The sequence below is a fragment of the Solanum dulcamara genome, chromosome 3 (genome assembly GCF_947179165.1).
Source record: "Solanum dulcamara chromosome 3, daSolDulc1.2, whole genome shotgun sequence".
NCBI classification, from domain to species: Eukaryota; Viridiplantae; Streptophyta; class Magnoliopsida; order Solanales; family Solanaceae; genus Solanum; species Solanum dulcamara.
The window spans coordinates 55,972,190-55,995,640 of record NC_077239.1 but is presented as its reverse complement, the minus strand read 5'-3'; the positions used below and the strand labels follow the sequence as shown (position 1 = coordinate 55,995,640).

The 23,451-nt window shown below is 33.7% G+C and overlaps 1 protein-coding gene across 1 annotated transcript; it reads left to right on the top strand.

The window, feature by feature from the left end:
- Window positions 1-10,885: 10,885 nt before the first annotated feature.
- LOC129883578 (uncharacterized) lies at window positions 10,886-21,405 on the top strand. Its single transcript, XM_055958210.1, has 5 exons — window positions 10,886-11,296; window positions 11,810-11,920; window positions 12,089-12,367; window positions 20,125-20,652; window positions 20,752-21,405. Exons 1-5 carry the CDS (start codon window positions 10,886-10,888, stop codon window positions 21,403-21,405), a joined length of 1,983 nt encoding a protein of 660 aa, XP_055814185.1.
- Window positions 21,406-23,451: the final 2,046 nt, after the last annotated feature.

The window sequence follows — 23,451 nt, the reverse complement described above, 5'->3', positions numbered from 1 at the left end:
TTTCGACTTTCCAACTTCACAATATCTCCCCCTTGGTAACATTCATCCTCGAATGGGACTCAATCTAGCATTAATGGAATAAGAAAGGAACATAACAGCCCAATAAGAATGCAAAACATCTTGAAAATGCATAGAACATGAAATCTTCAATCTCAAGCTAAAATATGACTATAAAACTCATTTTATGAACATAAATGTATATGAAACCATGAGAACAACTGAAACACATGAATTAGGCTAATTGGATAATGAAGGAACTAAATACCTCAACAAGGCATGGAAGGAAATAGATGAGGATATCGAGACATCATATCGGCTTCGGCATCCCATGTAGCACCCTCAACCTCTTGGTTCCTCTATTACACTTTAACTGAAGCTATTTCCTCGTTCCTTAACTTTCTAACTTGCTGATGATAGATCTCAACTGAAACCTCCTCATATGAGAGACTCTCCCATACCTAAAAGTTTTCTAATGCCACAATGGAACTAGAATCACCAACAAACTTCCTCCATAAAGACACATGGAACACAAGATGCACCGATGCTAAATCAGAAGGAAAATCCAACTCATAAGTCACCTTGCCAATCCACCTAAAAATATGATATGGGCCAACATAGCAGGGACTGAGCTTCCCTTTCTTACCAAAATGCATCACACCCTTCATGGGTGAAATTTTCAAGTAAACCCAATCATTAACCTCAAATTCAAGTTCTTTTTTCTCACATCTAAATAGGACTTTTGTCGGTTTTAGGCTATTTCTAATTTTTCTCTAATGATTCTAACCTTCTACATAGCCTCAAATACCAACTCAGGACCTATCAAAGTAACTTCACGAACCTTAAAGCAATAGATAGGATATCTATACCTCTAACCATACAAAGTCTCAAGTGGAGTCATCTCAATGCTAGAGTGATTATTGTTATTATAAACAAATTCTATCAATGGAAAATGATCATCCCAATTTCCTATAAAGTCAATAACACATGCTCTCAACATATCTTCTAATGTTTGAATGGTACGCTCAGCCTGACTATCCATCTATGGGTGAAAAGCTATACTAAGCTTCACTTAAGTACCAAGACCCTTTTGGAAAGATCTCCAAAACTAAGATATAAATTGCATACCTCGGTTTGAGATGATAGACAATGGAACACCATAAAGATTAACCAACTCTCGGATATACAATCTAACATAGTCCTCGGCAAAATATGAAATCTTAATTGGAAGAAAAGGAGCCGACTTAGTCATTCGGTCAACAACCACCCAAATAGAGTCATATTTTCTACGAGTATGAGGCAAACCAGTAATGAAGTCCATGTTTAGGGATTCCCACTTCCAAGTAGGAATCTCAATATCTTGAGCCAAACCTCTTAGTTTTTTATGCTTAACTTTCACTTGTTGACAATTCGGACACTTAAGTATAAATTCTGCAATATCTCCTTTCATGTCATTCCATCAATACACTTTCCTCAAATCTTGATACATCTTTGTGGAACCTGGATGAATAGAATATCGTAAACTATGAGCCTTAGATAATATAATTTTTTGCACACCGTAAACATCCAAAATGCATAATCGGCCTTGATTCCCCCTTGGGAGAAAGCCTTAATGTCCATTTTGGCAACCTCTTTATTTAATTCAACAAAAGTAGAATCACTATCTTATTTTGCCTTGACATCCGCTATAAGAGGTGATTCGAAACCATTTTGAACAATCACATCACCATCCTCAGAATCAATAATTGAACACCTACACGGGTTAATCTATGAACTCCTGAATTAGCTCTTTCTTCTCATCCTCAATATGGGCAACGTTGTTCGTGGATAATCTACTAAGAGCATCAGAAACCACATTTGCGCTTCTTGTATAGTATAGCACACCCATATCATAATCCTTCAACAACTCAAGCCATCTCCTTTGTCTACGATCCAAGTCCTTTTGAGTGAACACATATTAGAAACTTTTATGATCGTGGAAAATATCCAGATGGACACCATACAAGTAGTGTCTCCATAACTTCAAAGAAAATACAACTGCGGCTAACTCCAAGTCATAGGCCAGGTAATTTTTCTCATGCACCTTGAGTTGCCTAGAAGCATAAGAAATCAATTTACAATTTTACATTAGAACACAATCAATAACAACTCATGAAGTATCATAATACACAATGAACCCATCGAAACCTTCCGATAAAGTCAACACCGGAGTTGAGGTAAGTCTACCCTTCAACTCTTGAAAGTTTTTCTCACATGCCTATAACCATTGGAATTTCACCTTCTTTTAAGTCAAAGTAGTCAAGGGCGATGCAATGGAAGAGAAACCTTTCACAAACCATCTATAATAAATGTCAAAGCCCAAGAAACTCTAAATATTGGAAGGAGACAATGGTCTAGGTCAATTATTAACCGCTTCGATCTTCTTAGGATCAACCATAATTCCTTTACCGGAAACAATATGACCATGGAAAGTAACTGATCTTAACCAAAAATCACACTTACTAAACTTTGCAAAAAAACTCATGGTCCTTGATAATTTGAAACACAATTCTCAAATGATTGGCATGCTCTTCCTCACTCCAAGAGTAGACCAAAATATCATCAATGAACATAATAAAGAACATATCCAAGTATTGCTTGAATACCCTATTCATCAAATCCATAAAAATTGAAAGGGAATTCGTTAGTCTAAAAGACATAACTGGGAATTTAAAGTGACCATATCGAGTCCTAAAAGCCATCTTTGGAATGTCATATTTCCTTACTCGGAGTTGATGATAACCCGAATCATAGATTAATCTTTGAAAAATAACTTGTTCCTTGAAGTTGGTCAAACAAGTTATCGATCCTTGGAATAGGATACTTATTCTTGATTATGACATTGTTCAATTGCCAATAATCAATACACATAAGGAGAGAACCATCTTTCTTTCTAACAAAGAGAACCGGAGCACTCTATGGAGAGATACTCGGTCTAATGAAACCCTTATCTAGCAAATTCTTCAACTGATCCTTTAATTCTTTTAATTTTGTCGGGGCCATTAGAAAAGGAGAAATAGAGATAGGCTGAGCATCAGGGAAGAGATCGATATCAAAGTCTATTTCCCTTTTGGGAGGGACGCTTGGCAAGTCATCGGGGAAAACTTCTAGAAACACGTTAACAACTAGAACTGACTCAAAAGTAGGAGTTTTAAAATTAGTATCTCTAACTCGGACTAGATGATAGATACAACCTTTGGAAATCATTTTTTGAGCTTTAAGGAATGAAATCAATTTACCCTTAACCACGAAATTACTACCCTTCCACACTAGGACAAGCTCATTAGGAAACTAAAACTTGACTGCACGGGTCCTATAATATATAGAGGTATAATATGTATGAAGCCAATTCATATCAAGAACGACATCGAAATCAGACATATCAAGTTCTATAAGATCAATTGAGGTGATTTTATGAAAAACTAAAACTAAACAATTTCAATAGATTATTTTAGCCACAACTAAATCACTAACAGGAGTATAGATAAAAAAAGCTCAAGCAGGATCTCGGGATAAATAATAAATCTCACAGCAAGATAAGGACTGATAAATAATAGAGTAGCACCAAGATCTAAGTTGAGGGCGTTGACGTATCGCATATTTACGATATGTTTAATGTTCAAAATGGTGGATTAGTGTGAGTTCCAAGCGTGATTTTGTAAATATGATGTGTGTTTTTGTTATTTTGCAGGAAAATGGAGTCGCACATAAGTTTTGGGTTATTGCTAAGTTTCTCTTATGAAATTGTCTAAAGGTGTGGGTTCACAATAGCCTCCACAGATCGTGAACCAGTGAATGCCTCATGGAAGCCATCCATTAAAAGAATGTAGAGAATTGTACTGAAATGTTTTGCGAAGTGAATCCTCACGACATCATTCAGGGATATGGAAGAGTGTACTAGGAGTGAAACATGTGCATGAATGAGGAGCTAAAAAGGATTCAGGAGATGGCCAAGAATATTTACACGAACCTAACCACGGGACGTTCAAAGTACCACGGGGTCATATATATGGTCCGTGAAGAAAGGACAGATGATTCAAGGAAAAGTCCAAAAGGATTTCCCCAAGCCTGATCATAGAGCATGGTGTCTTGAATAGACTGTGATTGTTGGCTATGAAATGTTGATGCAAAAATCATATGAAGTCAAGGAAATGACCATGACTGATCTCCACAGACAGTGAATCACACCACGGCTCATAAAAAGCCTTCGTGGAATGCGTTGACCCAGTTTTCCTAGTCTGTTTAGGATTAGGTTTTGTACTTTAATAAATATCCAAACTCTTTTTGTTTTAAGGGTTTCATGTTTTACTGATTTTTTAGTTTGTAAACATTGTGAGAACATAACTTCGACTACTTTTCAAGATTCAAATGTGCAAACTAATCTTTTGTTTGTTCTTGATTCAATCTTCATCTTGTGATACTAGGTTTACCTTTGCATAATCATGAGTATTTTCTTATGAATTCTCTATTGGTTCTTGATTCATTTCTTATGAATATGAGTAGCTAAACTCATAACTAGAGTTGTGGAAATAATGACATAATAATGAAATAGGCATATATAGGTAACTGTCGTTTAGTGTTTAACATTGCATTGTAGTAGTCTTCATCTTGTTTTCCTTTTAACGAGTACACTCATTAAAACTCGCATGTATTTGTTACTTTCTTGGGAGAGAGGTACTAATTAAGAAATGAAAATTATAAGAGAGACTCGAGGTCTAAACCTTCAACTAAGAACTTGATCCCAGGTTGTACACCCTACACCAAGGGTTCCAAGATGACAAGTATTTGGATGATAGGAAATGGATCTGTTAGGTTAATTAAAGGATGCATAAGGAAACTATCCAAGAATCTATATTTCCAGATAACTAGCATTAATTGTATTTATGTTTGGTTATTGAAAAAAACATATCTTCTTTCTTCTCCAGTCGAAAAAGAACCCTTTTCCTATTCATTATCCTTTAGATTTAACATATCAACTATCTAGTGTTTTAGGTCTATATAAGGCTCTTGTCGAAAAGCCATATTTGTGAAATGGTGACAGATTTTGTGGCTCTCTGCATCAAAATTAAGCTAGAGTCAATCATTTCAGTAGTGACCCATGGAAATAAAGTAGTAAAATTGTTGTGGAAGGTTATATTTGAAAATCTTTGCATGACTTTTAAGTTTAAATCAAGCATAAACTATTGTGGGTTGCAAGGTGTTCTCTGATGATTAATGATAGAGGGAATATCGAAAAGGGGGAATAAGGTTGACAGGGGTAATGTGGGATTGCTGAAAAGGGGGAATATTGCATAGTGGTTGGTCATCATCAAAAAAGAAGAAATTGATGTTATATGTTTTGATGATTTAAAAAACCAAGGGAATAGGTGTGGGATCTAATCTCTTGTGAGAACTTATCAGCATTGAAAGTGATAGCAGAAAACCGTACACTACAGACTCTACCAAGTCTGCAGGTCTGGGGTATGCGCGAATGAATTCTTTTGCAGATGGACAGTTGTCTAACTAATGAAATGCTTTCATCACTATGTATATCATATATATATATATATATATATATATATATATATATATATATATATATATATAGTGAAAAGCTTTTGCTCTCTGAAATTGAGTCTCGCAGAATAGGAGGACCAAATAGTATTATTAGTCCTTATTTTGTTTTAGAGTCTTGGTTTCTTGGTCTTATGATTGTAGATCTATTCCTATTCTATAAAGGATTTAGATCATCTCATAGTCATTTGAATCTGTGTAAATATAGCTAGATTTAGTTGCGGAGACATCTTGAAATCTAAGTTAGTTATGGAGACATCTTGAAATCTAAGTCAACTAAAGTTTGTTGGTATAGTGGGCAATAGAGCTATTGCTCTAAATCTTGGCTCTTTGATTAGTGAAGTTGGAGGTGAAATCTCATATGACAGGTCATGGTTTTTCTCCATTGAGCAAGGAGTTTCCACGTAAAGCCTTGTGTTTGATTTTACTTTCTGTTCTTTACTTTTTTGCATTATGATTGTGATAAGGGACCTGGTCCCTGACATTTAGTGGACGCGTACATTCTATTAATTGGTATCAGAATCTTAGCTCTTCTTTTTTTTGGCTAACACCAAGAGAGATTCTTGTGGAAGAATGGTTGCTCCACTGAATCTTGAGGAAGGACAATCATCAACTAGTCCACCTCATTTCAATGGCGAGTTCTATAGTTGGTGGAAGACTCGATGCATAACTACCTGATGGCTGAAGACAGTAAGCTATGGGATTTGGTGCTGGATGGTCCATTCATTCCTACTATTAAAGTAAAAGATAGAGATATCAAAAGGATCATTCCAAAGATAAGACAACAATACACTCAAGATGATAGGAAGAGAAAAGATCTATGAGGCAAAGAAGTTGTTGGTGTGTGGTATAGGAGCTGAGGAATACAATAGAATTTCTTCGTGTGAATTAGTTAAGGAAATATGGGACTATCTATGAACTTTTCATGAAGGAACTGAGTGGGTTAAGGAATCAAAGATGTATATGCTCACTTCTCATTATGAAAACTTTATCATGAAGGAGGGTGAATCAATCTATGATATGAACATGAGATTTTCATCTATCACTAACGAACTCAAAGTCATGGGTAAATTGATCAAGACTAGCAAATTGATCAGGAAGATTCTGAGGGTTTTGCCCAAGTACTGGGCAAGTAAGGTTGATGCTATCACTGAATCTAAGGACCTGAAGGTTCTCACCATAGGTGCTCTCATTAGAAATATTCAGGCCTGGGAGATGAATAAAAATCAAGACTCTTCAAAGAGCGAAATCAATAAGGATAAGTCACTTTCTCTAAAAGTTACTCCAACTGAACCTTCTGATAGAAAATGAAGATATGGCCTATTTAACAAAGAGATTTTAGAAGATTATGAAAAAAACATAAAGGGTTTGTTAAAAAAAAGGCAACACCAGTCGACCTGTAAATGCCACAGATTTGTGTCACAAGTGTAGCAAATTAGGGCATTTTATTAGAGATTGCCCCATGCATAAGATGGACTACCAAGACTATGTCAAAGCTGGAGGAGACAAAAGAAGGGACCAAGTCCTTGATAAAAAGAAAGAAAAGTTATTACAGACTACGTGGTTAAGAAAACTCTTACTATTTGGGGTAACACCTCAAGCAATTCTGAGTAGTTTGTACACCCTGAAGATGCTTCCATGCTCGCAGTGAAGGATGATGAAGAAGTGTTTGATTCAATGTTAGTTTTCATGGCAAAATCTGATGATGAGGAAGTTGAAGACGAAACTCAAGAAGAGATAACTGGATTGCCTAAAGTGAAGTTATCTTATGACAATGTGTGTGATGCTAATTTCAAAAGAAAGCAAACTAGACCATCTTTCGAATCAAAGAAGCAGGTGAGTACAACAAGACCTCTTGAGTTGATCCACATGGATATATGTGGTCCTATAAAGATTCAAAGTAGAGGTGGAAAGAAACATAATCTGATAATTATGAATTATTATTCTCGATATACTTGGAATATGTTCTTAAGGTCCAAAGATGAAACATATGAAGTATTGACGATATCTGCCAAAATAATTCAGATGAAGCTGAACTGTAAAAAAAATTGGGATCAGGTCTGATCATGGTACAAAATTTGAAAATATAAATTTTGTGTTGAAAATGGGATTCATCATAATTTCTCATCCCCAAGGACACCTCAGCAAAATGATGCTGTGGAAAGGAAGAATAGTACACCAATTGATATTTCTAGAACTATGCGTGTTCAAATCTTCCAACGAACTTCTGGGATGAAACTGTTAACACGGCTTGTTATGTGACAAATAGATGCTTGCTAAGGTTCATCTTGAACAAAACTCCCTTTGAGCTTCTCAACAATAGGAAGCCCCAATTGAGTTATTTAAGAGCCTTCAGATCCAAATATTTTTTGTTAAATAATGAAAAAGATGATCTTGGAAAGTTTGATCCTAGAAGTGATGAAGGAGTTTTTGTGGGATACTCTTCCTCGAGTAAAGCTTATAGAGTTTAAAATAAGAGGACTATGTGCATTAAAGAAAGTGTTCATGTGATTTTAGTTAAAAATGGTTATATCAAGGATCTGAAGAACCGAGATGATGATGAACTTGAAGAGTTACTGCAAATACAGATAGATAGTCTAAATAAAACAACAAAAATTGAAGTTCCTCAAAGTTCAGATGTCGTTGAACCAGAACTAGTAGAAGAAGTCAATGAAGATGTTAAACCTAAAGAAGGACCTGGTCTATTTGACAACTCTTCACCAGAGGACGTTTCTCAACTTGAAAATGAAAGCTCTAAGAATGAGGATGAAGAATTAGATCAACCACCTCAACCCTTAATATCTAGATTAGGGTGGAAACACAAGACTTCTCATCCACTTGATAATCTGATCTCTTCTTTGAATTCTCGAATGCAAACTAGATCCAAGATCAGAAATCTAGTTGCATTTTCAATTTTTATCTCGAATATTGAGCCTAAAAATATCAAGGAATCCTTGAAGGATGTCAATTGGCTAAACTATATGCAAGAAGTGCTACATCACTTTGAGCGGAGTAAAGTGTGGCATCTAGTCCCTAGGCCTTCTGAAAGAACTATAATTGTAACTAGGTGGGTGTTCAGGAATAAATTAGATGAACATGGTGTTATCATAAGGAGCAAGTAAAGACTAGTGGTGCAGGGGTACAACCAAGAGAAAGGCAAGAGCTTGATAAAACCTTTGCCCTTGTGGCAAGAATGGAAGCTATGAGAATTCTCATTGCATTTTTTGCTTTCATGGAGTTCAAATTATTTCAAATGGATGTAAAGAGTGCTTTTCTCAATGGCTATCTGAAGGAAGAATTTTATGCAAAACAACCCCTTGGATTTGAGGATATTAATCATCCAAATCATATCCTGAAATTGGACAAAGCTCTGTATAGACTAAAGCAGGTCCTAGGGCTTGGTATGAAAGATTGTCAAATTTTCTTATGGAGATTGGTTTCAAATGAGGAAAGATTGACAACATGCTCCTTTTGAATTCAAGAGGAAAGGAGCTACTCATTATTCAAGTATATCTTTATGACATAATCTTTGGAGCAACCTTGAATCCTTGTGTGAAGAGTTTCCTGACTTGATGGGAAGTGAGTTTGAAATGAGTATGATGGAAGAATTGAGATTCTTCTTGGGGTTACAAATCAAGAAGCCACCAAATGGTATTTCTATCTGTCAAGATAAATATATCAAGAAGTTACTCAAGAAGTTTCATATGATGGATGCAAAGCCCATTGATACTCCCATGGGGACAAACTCAAAGTTGGATACAGATGGGAATGATCTTGCAGTAAATGAAACAATGTATAGAGGCATCATTGTCTCACTATTGTATCTGACTACTAGCAGGCCTGATATCGTCTTTAGTGTTAGCATGTATGCAATATTTCAAGCTTGTCCAAAGGAATCACACTTGAAGGCTACCGAAAGAATTTTGGAATATTTGAAGAAAACAAGGGACCTGGTCCTATTCTAGCCATCAAGTGATTCATTTGACTTGGTTGGATATGTAAATGCAGATTATGTTGGCTACCAGATAAACAGGAAGAGTACCTCTAGAATGGCTCACTTCTTAGGGTTATCTCTCATCTCTCAGGGTACTAAAAAGCAAAATTTTATTGCTCTTTCAATAGCTAAAGTTGAATATGTGGCAACAACATCATGTTGTGCATAATTGTTATGGATTAAGCAGTAAATGGAGGATTTTGGAGTTATTACTCACACAATTCCTCTTCTGTGTGACAATACTAGTACAGTAAACATGGCAAAGAATCCAGTTCATCATAAGAGGACTAAGCACATTGATGTCAGGCATGATATTTTGAGAGACAATGTTAAAAAAGGAAACATTGTGTTGCAATTTTACAAAACTGAAGATCGAATTGCAAAATTTTTTACCAAGGCTCTGAGTAGAGATCAATTTGAAAAGATCAAGTTGAAGTTGGGATGGCTGATGTTAAACTAAGTTGATTTTATGTGAAGCTCATAACCCTCATTAGCTATAATTAGGAAACAGGTATTTTTGATCTTTGTATTGCATTATTTTATGAAACTCAGTCTTATACCTGTGCATGTATACAAACATAAGGAATGAGCTTGAATAAAAGGAGAAATAGAGGAGCAAGAGAAATCTTTCTCAACTTAAAGAGGAGGAGTTGGTCCTATCTCAAAGGTTAACATTCTTTACATTACATGTTAACTGCTTATATGAGTTATTGTGATTACCACATGTTAGTCATCAATCATCTTACCACTATCCCATCATTTAAAATTCAGACGTTGTGATTTTTCAAAGGGACTTGAAATGCCTCCTCTTTTCCTTTTATACCACCACAGGTCCTTCCTTTTCAAAAAATTTAAAACCCTATTTATTTTCAAAAAATCATTCTCTTTCAAACTCCATATCTTATATTCTCCTCTTAATTCACAAGTATGTCTCAACCAAGTCCTCAAACAAAAGACATGTTAAAGTCTCTCAAAGAAATCGACCAATCTACATTTCCTGCTAGTTCTGAAAAACCTTCTTCTTCAACTCTCATTTCAATCTTTCTTTCTGTTAAAGAAACTACAACTCCGATCACTGATGTACTTCATTTAGTCCATGAAATAGCATCTCATGTATTCTCTCACACTCTGGATCTAAATGATCCATAGAATTCATCCCCTAATGACTCTGTTGAGTCCAAAAAAAACCTTGAGCCTGAACTAACTCTGTCCCAACCCGATTTGCTCTCCTCTGCCATCACAGAGAAATAATTTGAAGGGGATCTTCCTCAAAGTAAAGTAACTGATTCGAATATTTTTTCCATGAGTGAAGAGTTAGTGTTCGAGAATCTTGCTACAGAGAGTCTTGCTACAATGAAGGACAAAGTCATTCCTACTTTCTCAAAAGAAGAAATAGGTATTCCTAATCTTCTCTCTGAAGAACTACCTCCTAGTTTTGACAAAACCCCTGGAACTACTCCACCCCCTTTGAGTTCCATTGATGATGATGATGATGATGAAGACAATCGTCCTTTGTCCTATGGACTTAGGAGGAAAATGGTCCCTGTATTGAGTAAGGAAAAAGGAAAATTGGTGGAAACTTTAGGATTTAGGTCTAAACCCCACCCCACTACTAGGAGTTCTACTAAAAAGATCATAAGTGATGCAATGAAGGATAACAAATTCAGAGCTAATGAGAGTAGGAGAAGGAGACAAACAAGAGTTGAAGAAAGCGTGATCCCTGATAAGGGGGGATATCATAGAACTTTCTAAAGGAAAAAGTGATAGTGAAAATGATTTTGATAAAGTTGTGGAGACTACAGAAAAGAAGAAACGAAAGGCTCCATAGAAAGCAAGGCAAGACTCAAAACCAAAGCCAAGAAAAGTTTCTGCAAGAAAGGCAGTCAGCAAAAAGGAAAAGGAGAAAGCAGTGGAAGAAGAAGAAAAGGAAACATCCAAGAGAAAGAGAGAACCATCACCTAATACTAATGAATTATTTGCAGCATCTGGGCCTAAGTCATACAAGGGACCAGGTTCATATAGTAAAAAGATAAAAGTTGAGAAAAAGTTAACCTATGAAGAAAGATTCAATATTTTGCATACTCAAAAGGTGCTAAATGGAAGAATGTTTGATTATGACATCCTAACCAAGCTTGGGATGTGTGATTTAGTCAATGATGTGGAACTTCAAGACTAGACTCACCTGTTTATTGATCATACTCTAGTGTAGTGTTTCATGAAGTGCAGGTTAGGGAGTTTTACTACAATGTTGTTCGTGAGGATGATGGAAGTCTCTACTCCAAGATAGGATCTCTAGAAATTTACCTAGATGAGGGTATACTTGGTGAGATACTAAAGGTTTCAACTAAGTAAATTAGGTCTGTGATTGGGATAGGCTACTCAAAAGGGTTTATTCAAGAGTGTGGGAAACTCCAAAAGTTAAACACAATAGGTATTCCTAAAAAGTTTCTCAAAGGGGGATATCGATTGTACTTTGAATTTGTAAACAAGGTCATACTTCCTCAGTTTGAGAAAAGAATAGTGGCATCTGTTGCCAATCTATTTGTTATGGAAGCCTTGAGCAAATATGATGCCATCAACTTGCCAACCATCATTTTGGAGCACATAGATAAGACTATTATAGTTAATAATGGAAAGCATGGCATAGGGTATGGTTATTTTCTTACTCAAGTATTCAATCATTTTAATATTCCTCTAGGTGCTGGTGTTAGAGGAACTGTGAAGCAGTCTTTATCTATGAATACTTTAGTAGAGTATGAGCGTGTAGAAGGTAAGACTGGGCAGGTTAGCAAAATATTAGAACTTTTGATCAAACATACAGAGTTGAAGCATGAAATGGAGTAAATGATAGCTATGTTGAGTTCCGAAGATGCTGAAATTGCTAGACTCAAGGCATAGTTGGCCAAGGCACAATCAAAGGGACCAGGTTCTTTTGAACTTCAAGATCTTAAAGAACAAAATGCAAGCCTTGTTGCACAGGTCTCCAGTATCAAGGATAGGTTGCTTCAACATTATGAGAGTTTTGTTGATCATATGTCCCTTATCCTTAAATATCTCACTCAGTTACCCCCATCCTCCTAGTGTCCCTCCTTGAAAATCGCTTGTTCTTACTATCCTCTTTTTGTAATGTCACAAAATATTTTGGGTAATATCTCTATCAACTAGTTGAAATGAATTATTTTGTTTCTCTTGATCTTCTTCATTTTATTTTCTTGTTGATTTGTGCTTGTGTTGCCCAAAGTGGCCATGACTTTTCTGAGATATGCATATTTTGTTCTTAGTTTACTGTTGTTCTTTTTTTATTATCTAAAAATGGGGAATGTATTTTGGGATGCAAGATGTTCTCAGTAGATTAATGATTGAGGGAATGTTGAAAAGGGGGAATAAGGTTGACAAGAGGAATGTGAGACTGCTGAAAAGGGGGAATATTGCATGGTGGTTTGTCATCATCAAAAAGGAAAAAATTTATATTATATGTTTTTATGATTTAACAAATCAAGAGAACGCGTATGGGATTTTATCCCTTGCGAGAACTCAGAAGCATTGAAAGTGACAACAGACAATCATACACTGCAGACTCTGCCAAGTCTGCAGGTATGAGATGTGCGTGGACAAGTCCTTTTGCAGAGGGACAATTGTCTAACCAATGAAATGCTTCCAGCACTATGTATATCATTTATATATATACATCTTCTACAACAATTCTCCTTGGCTTTTTGAAATCTGAGTGAAGAACTATATTGAAAAGCTTTTGCTTTCTGAAATTGAGTCTCGAAGAACAGGAGGACCAAATAGGGTTATCAGTCCTTATTTTGTTTTAGAGATATGGTTTCTTGGTCTTATGATTATAGATCTATTCCTATTCTATAAAGGATTTAGTTCATCTCATAGTCATTTGAATCTGTGGCAATATAGCTAGAGTTAGTTATGGGGACATCCTGAAATCTAAGTCAACTAGAGTTTGTTGGTTTAGTGGGCAATAGGGTTATTTCTCTAAATATGATTGTAACAGAGTTGTTGTAGTGAGAGGGAAGGAATTTTTAGCACAATTCCTAGATTGCAAGAGTTTGTAATCTAAATCTTGGCTCTTTGATTAGTGATGTTGGAGGTGAATTCATGTGTGATAGGTCGTGGTTTTCTCCCTTGAGCAAGGAGTTTTCCACGCAAAATCTTGTGTTTGATTTTACTTCTTGTTCTTTGCTTTTCCATATTATTATTATGATGAGGGACCTGGTCCCTGACGTTTAGTGGACGCGTACATTATATCATAACCACACAAATAAGTATTGTTGTAGTTGAACATACATGAGAAAATGTCGTTGTCTAGAGTGGCTTCAGATAACAGAATATTTCTTTCTATTTATAAATCAAAAGGTTTCATTAATATATATATATGAAAAAGGAAAAGTTTTGCTATTTTAGTTTGACAAGTTCATAAACAAGGTACACGCTATTCTGAGAGTTAATTTTATGATCAATCTCATGTGCAGGAGTACACCATTGTTGCGTTAAGCCCTTGGTGCCTGATATATTTTAGAAATTCTCTATGAGAGATCAGTCATGAATACTTTCTCAAGTCAAAAAGTAATAGAAACTTCTCATCATTCCGTCAATTTCCTGCTAAGTGATTGCTTGAGAGATCAAAGTACCGAACAACTTATTGAGTGCCTAGCAGTATTTCCATGTTCCATTTTGAGTAAAAGTAGAATCACGTACACCAGCGTCAATATAATGGGTAGGTCTCCTCATTATAATGTCTCCTTATCTGAAACCGTTGATACCAAAGTTGATTAATTCCTTGTTAGCTAGTTTGATCAGTAGCACTCAACAGAAAAAGTAATTTTTTTTCTTCATCATCTGTTGAGACTCTATTCATCACGTCCACATTAACCTACACTCTTCTTTTTGTTGTTCATAGACTTTGTTGTCTTAAGGATCTACTCAAGAAGGGTTGTTTTTGCATTGTATGAATGCTCATTATAATTGTCTTCTTAAAGAAAAAGAAAAAGAAAGAAAGAAAATGGTTACAAAACTTACCCGACCGCTTGTTGTCTCTTCCTATTAGTTGACTTCTTTCTTGCTTTAAGCAATACTTAGAACCTAAGGGAAGTAACTATCAGGAACGTATTCCTGTAGTATGATTTTCTGTTGGTGTATATGCATTTTATTATTAAAATAATTTTAGTGGATATAAATTGACAAGAATATGGTCAATTATTTTTGGTGTAACTTATGTAACCACTAAGCCATGTTCTACCTCATTATTACTTGTAACATATGTAACTTCCAAGGCATAATTCCTCCATTCACTTAGATACATTATTATCCACTTTATTTCTATTCAAGATAGGAAGGATTCCTAACCTATAAATAGTGGTGTTTCTTCCTTTGTGAAGAATATGTCAAAGAAGATGAAATGAAATATGTTAAGTGTGGAAAAATATTGTAGTGTGTAGTAGTGAAAGAGAGAGTTGAGACAAGAAAATATTTTAAGTCTTCAATTATATTCGCTATACAAAAGAGAGTAATTATATGTTGAAGGAAGGTGTTCTTTTTGTGGAGGTTTGAACTCTTCAATTAATCTGGAGTTGTTTGGATTGTACAACTTTGTTGGGCTGTTGTATCCTGGAGGGGACAAGTTAAGAGATATACTGCTGGATCGGTGTAGATTATGCCGCAATAGGCTTGAATCTCCTTAAAGAGAGCGAGATATACACGCCTCAGCCTAAATGAATTATTTATTTATTTTTGTCATTTTTATTTTCAATTGTAATTATTGTAATTTTGGTACATTACACCAACAATTTTAAGGAGATTCATGTTTTTGTTACAGTTTGAAAAAGTACGGATATCAAGATACGAGACAGAGGATTCAATAACATTCCACTTCAACGTTGTTCTCTTCAAGAGATGGAAGAAAAGAGATGTACGGGGTAAAGTATATTTTTAATTGCTCAATTCAAGCGGGGAAGAGGTAAAAAAGAAAAAAATTATCTAATATTTTTTATGAATAAAGTGATACTTCTTTTTCATGAACACAAAGTGCTATTTAAAATTCCTAAAACAGTGGAGGTTCATGCAATGAGAAAAAAATCATTGTGAAATTGTGATTTTTGCATATTTGAGAAATGCTCTAAAAAGAGTATTACAAGTGCATATATTAATCTTAAAAAAAAACATAAGGTTATTGTTTTCATATGATTTAATGAATTTGTCTCTAACATGTTATCAAAGAAATGATAAAAAAATATTGAGTAGCTATTTTGACATTAAAAATTTGGATGGGATAAATTTCATTCATGGAATAAAAAAATGATAAAAACATGTGATGAAAATTTTCTTGACAAGTCACATTATATTAAAAAATTGTGAAATACAATTTTGTTGATTGTATGAGTCTTGCGGCTCCTTTTAATTCGACTGTGTGAAAATATCGTGACAAAGAAAAAAAGGAGTTCGCTAGACTAATAAAAATATGAGTTGTGACTAATTGCACTTGATATGATATTTTGTGTATGTAGTATGGCATGTACAAGCAAATTATCAGGTGTATTTACTTGGTACAAAATTTGATGGCTTATTTTATGAAAAAATATTATGTTATACTTAAAAGTTTTGTTGGTGCAGATGAGAAAAACTTGGTGTTGTTTGATGAAAATGAGAAAAGCAAATTATTAATTGTTAAATCTGTGGTGGAGGTTGAAGTAAAACCAATTAAGCTTCAACTAGTGAAAAAGTGAATTGATTTAGAGATTTATTTATATCAATCACTTTATTGTGAGAAAATCAATTTCTCTAATTTTGATTAATTGTGATGGCACAAATATTATTGATAGAGTACAAAATCATTATTGTAACGATAAATTCAGACTCACGGGATAAAACACAATATTGTCAGATCATATTGGCCACTGGTATACCATCAATTTAATGGTGTTAAAACTTATGATAATCTTGCAGATTCATAAACTAAGGCCTTAGCAAGATAAAGGGTCTGAAGCACACTGAGGGGGATGAAATTGAAGCTCATAAAATTCTAAGTCATATATAAGGAAACCCAACCTGGGGACTAGAGATCCTATAACCAGATTCAATGGGAAAAATGAATCATATGATGACTTGTTGTGAAATGCACTATTATAATTTAATTCAATCCTTATGATGTGAGTGCATTTATCCTAAATTGATATGTGGAGGTTAAGTCTTTGAACTCTTAATGAAATTTTGTATCTCGTACGAATGGGGTGTCAAATTATAGGAGCACCCTTGACAGATTTCACCTATGTGAGTGTGAAAGTAGGTTGCTTTCTATGAGAATGGGGCTTGTTCTCAAAAACACTCATGAAACCAGAATAGCACAAAGCTGTAATGTGCTGGCTATGAAAGCTTATGTCAACACCTTGATTGTTATGTGTAAGTTGTGATACTTTATTTCCCTTAAGAAGTCATAGTTCAAGCCTAAGCCCACTACTGACTATGGAGTAAAGGTTTGTTTTACTAAGTGAAGGTTCAATGCAGAGCACACCTTAGTTATGCATAATAGTCTCCCTTCAACTAAATTGGTGAACTCTCTTATTTTAATATTAAAATGAGTGAGGGAATGTTGGTGTATATGCATTTTATTATTAAAATAAAATATTAAGTGCATATTTTAGTGGATATAAATTTACAAGAATATGGTCAATTATTTTTGGTGTAACTTATGTAACCACTAAGTCATGTTCTACCTCATTATGCCTTGTAAAATATGTAACTTCCAAGGCATAATTCCTCCATTCATTTACCTGCATTATTATCCACTTTATTTTTATTCAAGACAAGGAAGGATTCCTCACCTATAAATAGTGGTGTTTCTTTCTTTGTAAAGAATATGTCAAAGAAGATGAGATGAAATATGTTAAGTCTGAAAAAATATTGTAGTGTGTAGTAGTGAAACAGAGTTGAGACAAGAAAATATTCTAAGTCTTCAACTATATTCGCTATATAAAAGAGAGTAATTATATGTTGAATGAAGGTGTTCTTTTTGTGGAGCTTTGAACTCTTCAACTAATTCGGAGTTATTTGAGTTGTACAACTTTGTTGGGCTATTGAGTTGTACAACTTTGTTAGGCTATTGTATCCTAGAGGGAACAAGTCAAGAGATATATTGTTGGATCGATATAGATTATGCCGCAGTGGGCTTGAATCTCCTTAAAGAGAACAAGATATTCGCGCCTCAGCCTGATTGAATTATTTATTCATTTTTGTCATTTTTATTTTCAACTATAATTATTATAATTGTGGTATATTACACCAACATTTTCTAACTTAGATACTTGGGCTTTTTTAGGTGAGAGTTCTGGATCATATTGTCTCCAACGATTGTTGTATTATTATCTTGAACCACATAAGAGTAGAGTACTATCATGAATAAGGTGTCCGATGGTTGTATTATTATCTAGTCAAGTATCATGTTAGCTACTGGTTATTTGATAGGAGAAGGTCTAAAATGGTCTCTTAATTATATACTTACATGATTTAGTCCTTTAACTATTCAAAAACTTATCAGGTTTGATTCTTTAACTATACACTTACCGATTTTAATCTCTTAGCTACGCATTTACCAGTTTTAGTCCTTTAAGTATTTAAAAACTTATCAGATTTGGTCTCTGTCCATTGTTATATAAATAACTTTGGTTTATATTAACAGGATACATGCCTTAGTGAAACTAAATTTTTAAGCCATTTTTCAGTCGTTTCTTTCTCTCCGTTACTTTTTCTTCAAATTACTCTTATGAAACAAACTTAACCTAAACAATTCAAAATAAAATTCACAAGGAAAGAAAATATAACTCATAATTTTATACAATGGATCAGATGATAAATGAAGCATATTATTGCTACTAATGACTTGAATATGCTAAAATTATTATAAAAAGAAAAAAAACTATTACCCGTCATGTGTGGGAAGAGATTTGTTTATATTTGTCATGATCCAAAATGGGCCATGAGTTGCATCCACACTTAACATCCTAGGTGGGAGAACCAACGATACAAACCCCCAACTTATAAAATATGACAATAACTCGAAAGCTTAATTTATGAGAGTAAGAGATAATAAAACCACTAAAGTATATTAGATACATCTTCCCAAAACTTGAAAGTCATCACTTCAAGGAAATCTAATTCTAAAATACTAAGTCTAGAAATGTCAAATATCAGAATAAATAAATAACTTAATGTGTCTGAAAACTAAGGACATCATGACATGCCCGAGAGAATCCAACACGAGCTAGAATGAATAGCTCACCCTAGAACTTGATGTGCTGGACACTCGCTAGAGCTGAGGTCGAGTCGAAGTCGATGGAACACTCGCTGCACTCTACAAAATAAAACAAAAAATATACAAGTAGGGGTCAGTACAGGACAACATGTAATAAGTAGGTATCATCGGCCGACTCAAAATAGAAATTAATATGCATAAAGTAATAACGGGAAATCAATCATAACACTTAACATGTGGCAACCAACAAGCTCAAGATCAAGTAACAACAAAATGAACCATTACACAATCAGTCAACAATATCAAAAGTATACATAAAGACCCAAGTCTCCGCACCACGGTCTTTTGGAAAATGAGTTATTTGAGATTGGGTAGTATTAAGTCATTTTAATATGTTTTCCTTTAATATTACCATGTTGGAATATGACACCCGATCCAATAATATTATGTCATCTCATGACACTCGATCCAATATACCATGTCGGAACGTGACACCCGATCCAAATATAATTAATTTATCATTCTTTGTTATCACATTCTACTTTATTAACAATATTTCAAGCCTTATTTATTCAAGGCACCATTTTTGATAGGGCAAGTTCAAGATTATGGATTCCACAGTCTTGGGATTTCATACCAATCACAACAACATGTCAACCATCCAAACCATAATAATTAAATGCATAGTAAACTTCACACATTATTTAATGACTATCAACCACTATTAAGAGTCTATCTATGATATAGAATAAAACATAATCTATCTCAATCGAAGAACTGAAGTCAAGCAATCTAATTCACCAATGCCTTTTCTTTCTTCAATGCCTCTAAACGTTTTCAATCTATCAAATATATAATATTCATAAGTACACGAGTCCATAGAAACCCATATTACTATAACCAATTTCTTAAATCTCAAGCTAGGGTTAAGCCTCAATTCTCCCCAATAACATAAATCTAATGATATTCGTATAATATAATACTCTATTATTTAATTACCTATCTCAATATATCAATACTTGAATCATAATGTGATAACTAACAACATTAAAAATCGAACCCACTGATTTATTAAAGCAGTAATTGCACTTCGAACATTGTAACCTTAATCCATTCGCCTAACTATTCCATTTATATTGACATCAAATGACAATCATTGAATGGCATTAAATGCCTGTCTCCCGAGCTCAAGTAACCCACCAGTAGCTAGTGCAGCTAATTCCAACAAACAATATATTGACATTGCTACTTAATTTTCTCTACATTCAATAATAATAATAATAATAATAATAATAATAATAATAATAATAATAATAATAATAATAACAGCAACAACAATAATAATAACAATAACAATGATAATAACGATAAGAATGATAATAACGATGCTAATGATGATGATAATAATGATGATGATGATAATGGTAATGATAATGATGATAATAATGATGATGATGATAATGGTAATGATAATGATGATAATAATGATGATGATGATAATAATGATGATGATGATGATGATAATAATAATGATAATAATAATAATAATAATAATAATAATAATGATGATGATGATGATAACAACAACAATAACAATAACAATAATAATAACAATAACAATAACAATAACAACAATAAAAATAATAACAATAAAAATAATAACAATAATAATAATAATAACAATAACAATAACAACAACAAGAACAATAACAATAACAACAACAACAACAATAACAACAATAACAACAATAACAATAATAACAATAACAACAACAACAACAACAACAACAATAATAATAATAATAATAATAATAATAATAATAATAATAACAATAATAATAATAATAATAACAACAACAACAACAACAATAACAATAGCACTGATAATAATAATAACAACAACAACAACAATAATAATAATAACAATAACAATAATAATAATAATAATAATAATAACAACAACAATAACAACAACAACAATAATAATAATAACAATAATAACAACAACAATAACAATAACACTAATAATAATAACAATAACACTAATAATAATAACAACAACAATAATAATAATAATAATAACAACAACAACAACAACAACAACAACAACAATAATAATAATAATAATAATAATAATAATAATAATAATAATAATAATAATAATAATAACAACAACAACAACAACCACAATAATAATAATAATAATAATAATAATAATAATAATAACAATAACAATTACAACAATAATAACAATAATAACAATAACAACAATAACAACAACAACAACAACAATAATAATAAGAATAATAACAACAATAATAATAATAATAATAATAACAACAACAACAACAATAACAATAATAACAACAACAACAATAACAATAACAACAACAACAACAATAACAACAACAACAACAAGAATAATAAAAACAACAACAACAAGAATAATAAAAACAACAACAACAAGAACAACAACAAGAACAACAACAACAACAACAACAACAATAATAATAATAATAATAATTTAGGTCACTTACCTTTAGGATATCAACTTATATAGAAATTGAAAGCTTTGGATGAGAATTCCTTTACCCGAGCCATAGATTTCCTCTGTTTGACACGTTCTTTTCTTCGTCCGCCGCAGATAAGTTTCTTCACCCTTTTTTTTTCCTTTTTTAAAACTCTTATGTATTAAAAGTGACAAAACCTATTAACTTATTTTAATAAATATAGAATAAGTGGTATAGGGTATTAAATGTATTACTACTTTAGCCCATTAATTAAATAAATTATCTAAATTCATCCCTCAATTAAATAACCATAGTTATCGTATAATCCAAAATTCCATTAAAAATTTACGGAATGAAGCTTTTATGAAATGAAAAGCTCTAGTACTCAAAACGACCTAATAGATCGTTACAATATTTAATAGAAATGAATTTCTTGCAATAAAAATAAAATTAAAAGTAATTATTACCCATCGGGTGTAGGGAGAGATTTGTTTATATTTAATAGAAACGAATTTCTTGCAATGAAAACAAAGCTAAAAGTTCTTTTCTCACATGTTTTGATTCCAAATTTTGTACTCCAATGACTTTATTTAAAGGAATTTGTTTAATTTTTCAGAAGTTGAAATTTATAATATGGTAGATTTGCAACTTTTTTATTTTGAAATAGATCGATGTTATTATTCTGTTCATTTTATTTTACGTAGAGAAATTTGAGTAATAAGATTAAATCTTTTATTTTTCCATAAAATTAAAAAAAATTGTGCTGATTATGAATCGGTAATCGCTAAAGAAGGGAATATAGAATATTCAAGTCATTAGCAACTATTGACATCCAATTTTGATTTGCCACAACGTAAATTAGTTATCGAGCTTCTTCAATTTTTAAACAATTTGAAATAATTACTTTTAAAAATTCAAAACTACTTTCAAGTTATTTTTAAGTATTTTGTCATTTTATAAACAGATTTTGTTTTTAACTAAATATTTTGTTAATTAGTTTAGCTTAATTAATAGATTTATATTTTTAGTTAATTAATTTAAAATTGAGTTAATTATTTTACTTTGTCGAGATTAAGAAGCTTGTTAATTAATTAATAATAATTCATCTTATTTAATTACTAACCGAATTTACTAAATTAAAATCAATTGGGCTATTTTCTTAACATAAATTGATTAAGTTTCCAATTAAGTTGACCATTTCCTAAATGCAAAATCTAGCCACTTTTCACCCCCCCAATTCCCTTACCCACAATACATGCATATAATATACTCCTACTATTAGACCCCCAAGTTCGGACTTAGGCATATGGTGGGCGAGGGCAGTGTCAAGGGCTTGTACATTGCCCCTTGGCACGGGCCTATGCGGTTGTGGCAGGCAATGTGTGGGGTTGTATGCCGATGGCATGGTGTGCAGCTATGTCAAGGTGCTTGGATGATGGCAAGCAGCTTGGCGAATGTCAGTGGCGCGAGATAGGCGTATGGAATCAGGTGGGCATGCGCGAGATAGGCGCATGGCATCAGGCAGGCTTGCGCATGGCACCAGGTGGGCATGCGCGCGATAGGCGCATGGCATCGGGAGGTCATACATGCAGGCAATGGGGTAGACATCGGCAGACATGCGTATTGGCATGGGCGTGCTGAGGCCAAGGTAGAGGGACATGGCAAGCGTTGGCATGGCGTTGGCGAGGCCAAGGTAGATGGGCATGGCAAGGCGTTGGCATGGTGTTGGCATAGCAATGGCATGGCATTGGCGCAAAGGCATGAGGCGAGGATCAGGTTGAGGCATGCGCGAGGCACGTGAGGGAGGCATGCGCGCAGTACATGCAGATGAGTCACAGGCAAGGCACATGCGACGGTTAAGCCGATTCTCTGAAGGCTTTGCAGAACGTGGCTAAAATTATAGGGCCTGTAATGTATGTCATGATCTCCCATGATTCCCATGTAAGTGCTGACACCTGACCATGCACGTCCCTCCCCCTTGTAGTGTTGTAAACTGCCCTTGGCAGCTTGTATATATATAGGCATAGTTGGCTAAGGCAAGTAGCAAGAGTTTGTGAGTCTTTCCAAATACTCGAGTCCCTTTTATATATCTGAGT

Bases quoted from the DNA above. Each gene is read 5' to 3' on its own strand.
- LOC129883578 (XM_055958210.1), top strand. From the start codon at position 10,886: ATGAGTGAAGAGTTAGTGTTCGAGAATCTTGCTACAGAGAGTCTTGCT. The intron at 11,297-11,809 runs GTGATCCCTGAT...CATGAAGTGCAG, and splicing joins AAACAAGAGTTGAAGAAAGC to GTTAGGGAGTTTTACTACAA. The intron at 12,368-20,124 runs GTTAGCAAAATA...AATAATAATAAT, and splicing joins TAGAAGGTAAGACTGGGCAG to AATAATAATAATAATAATAA.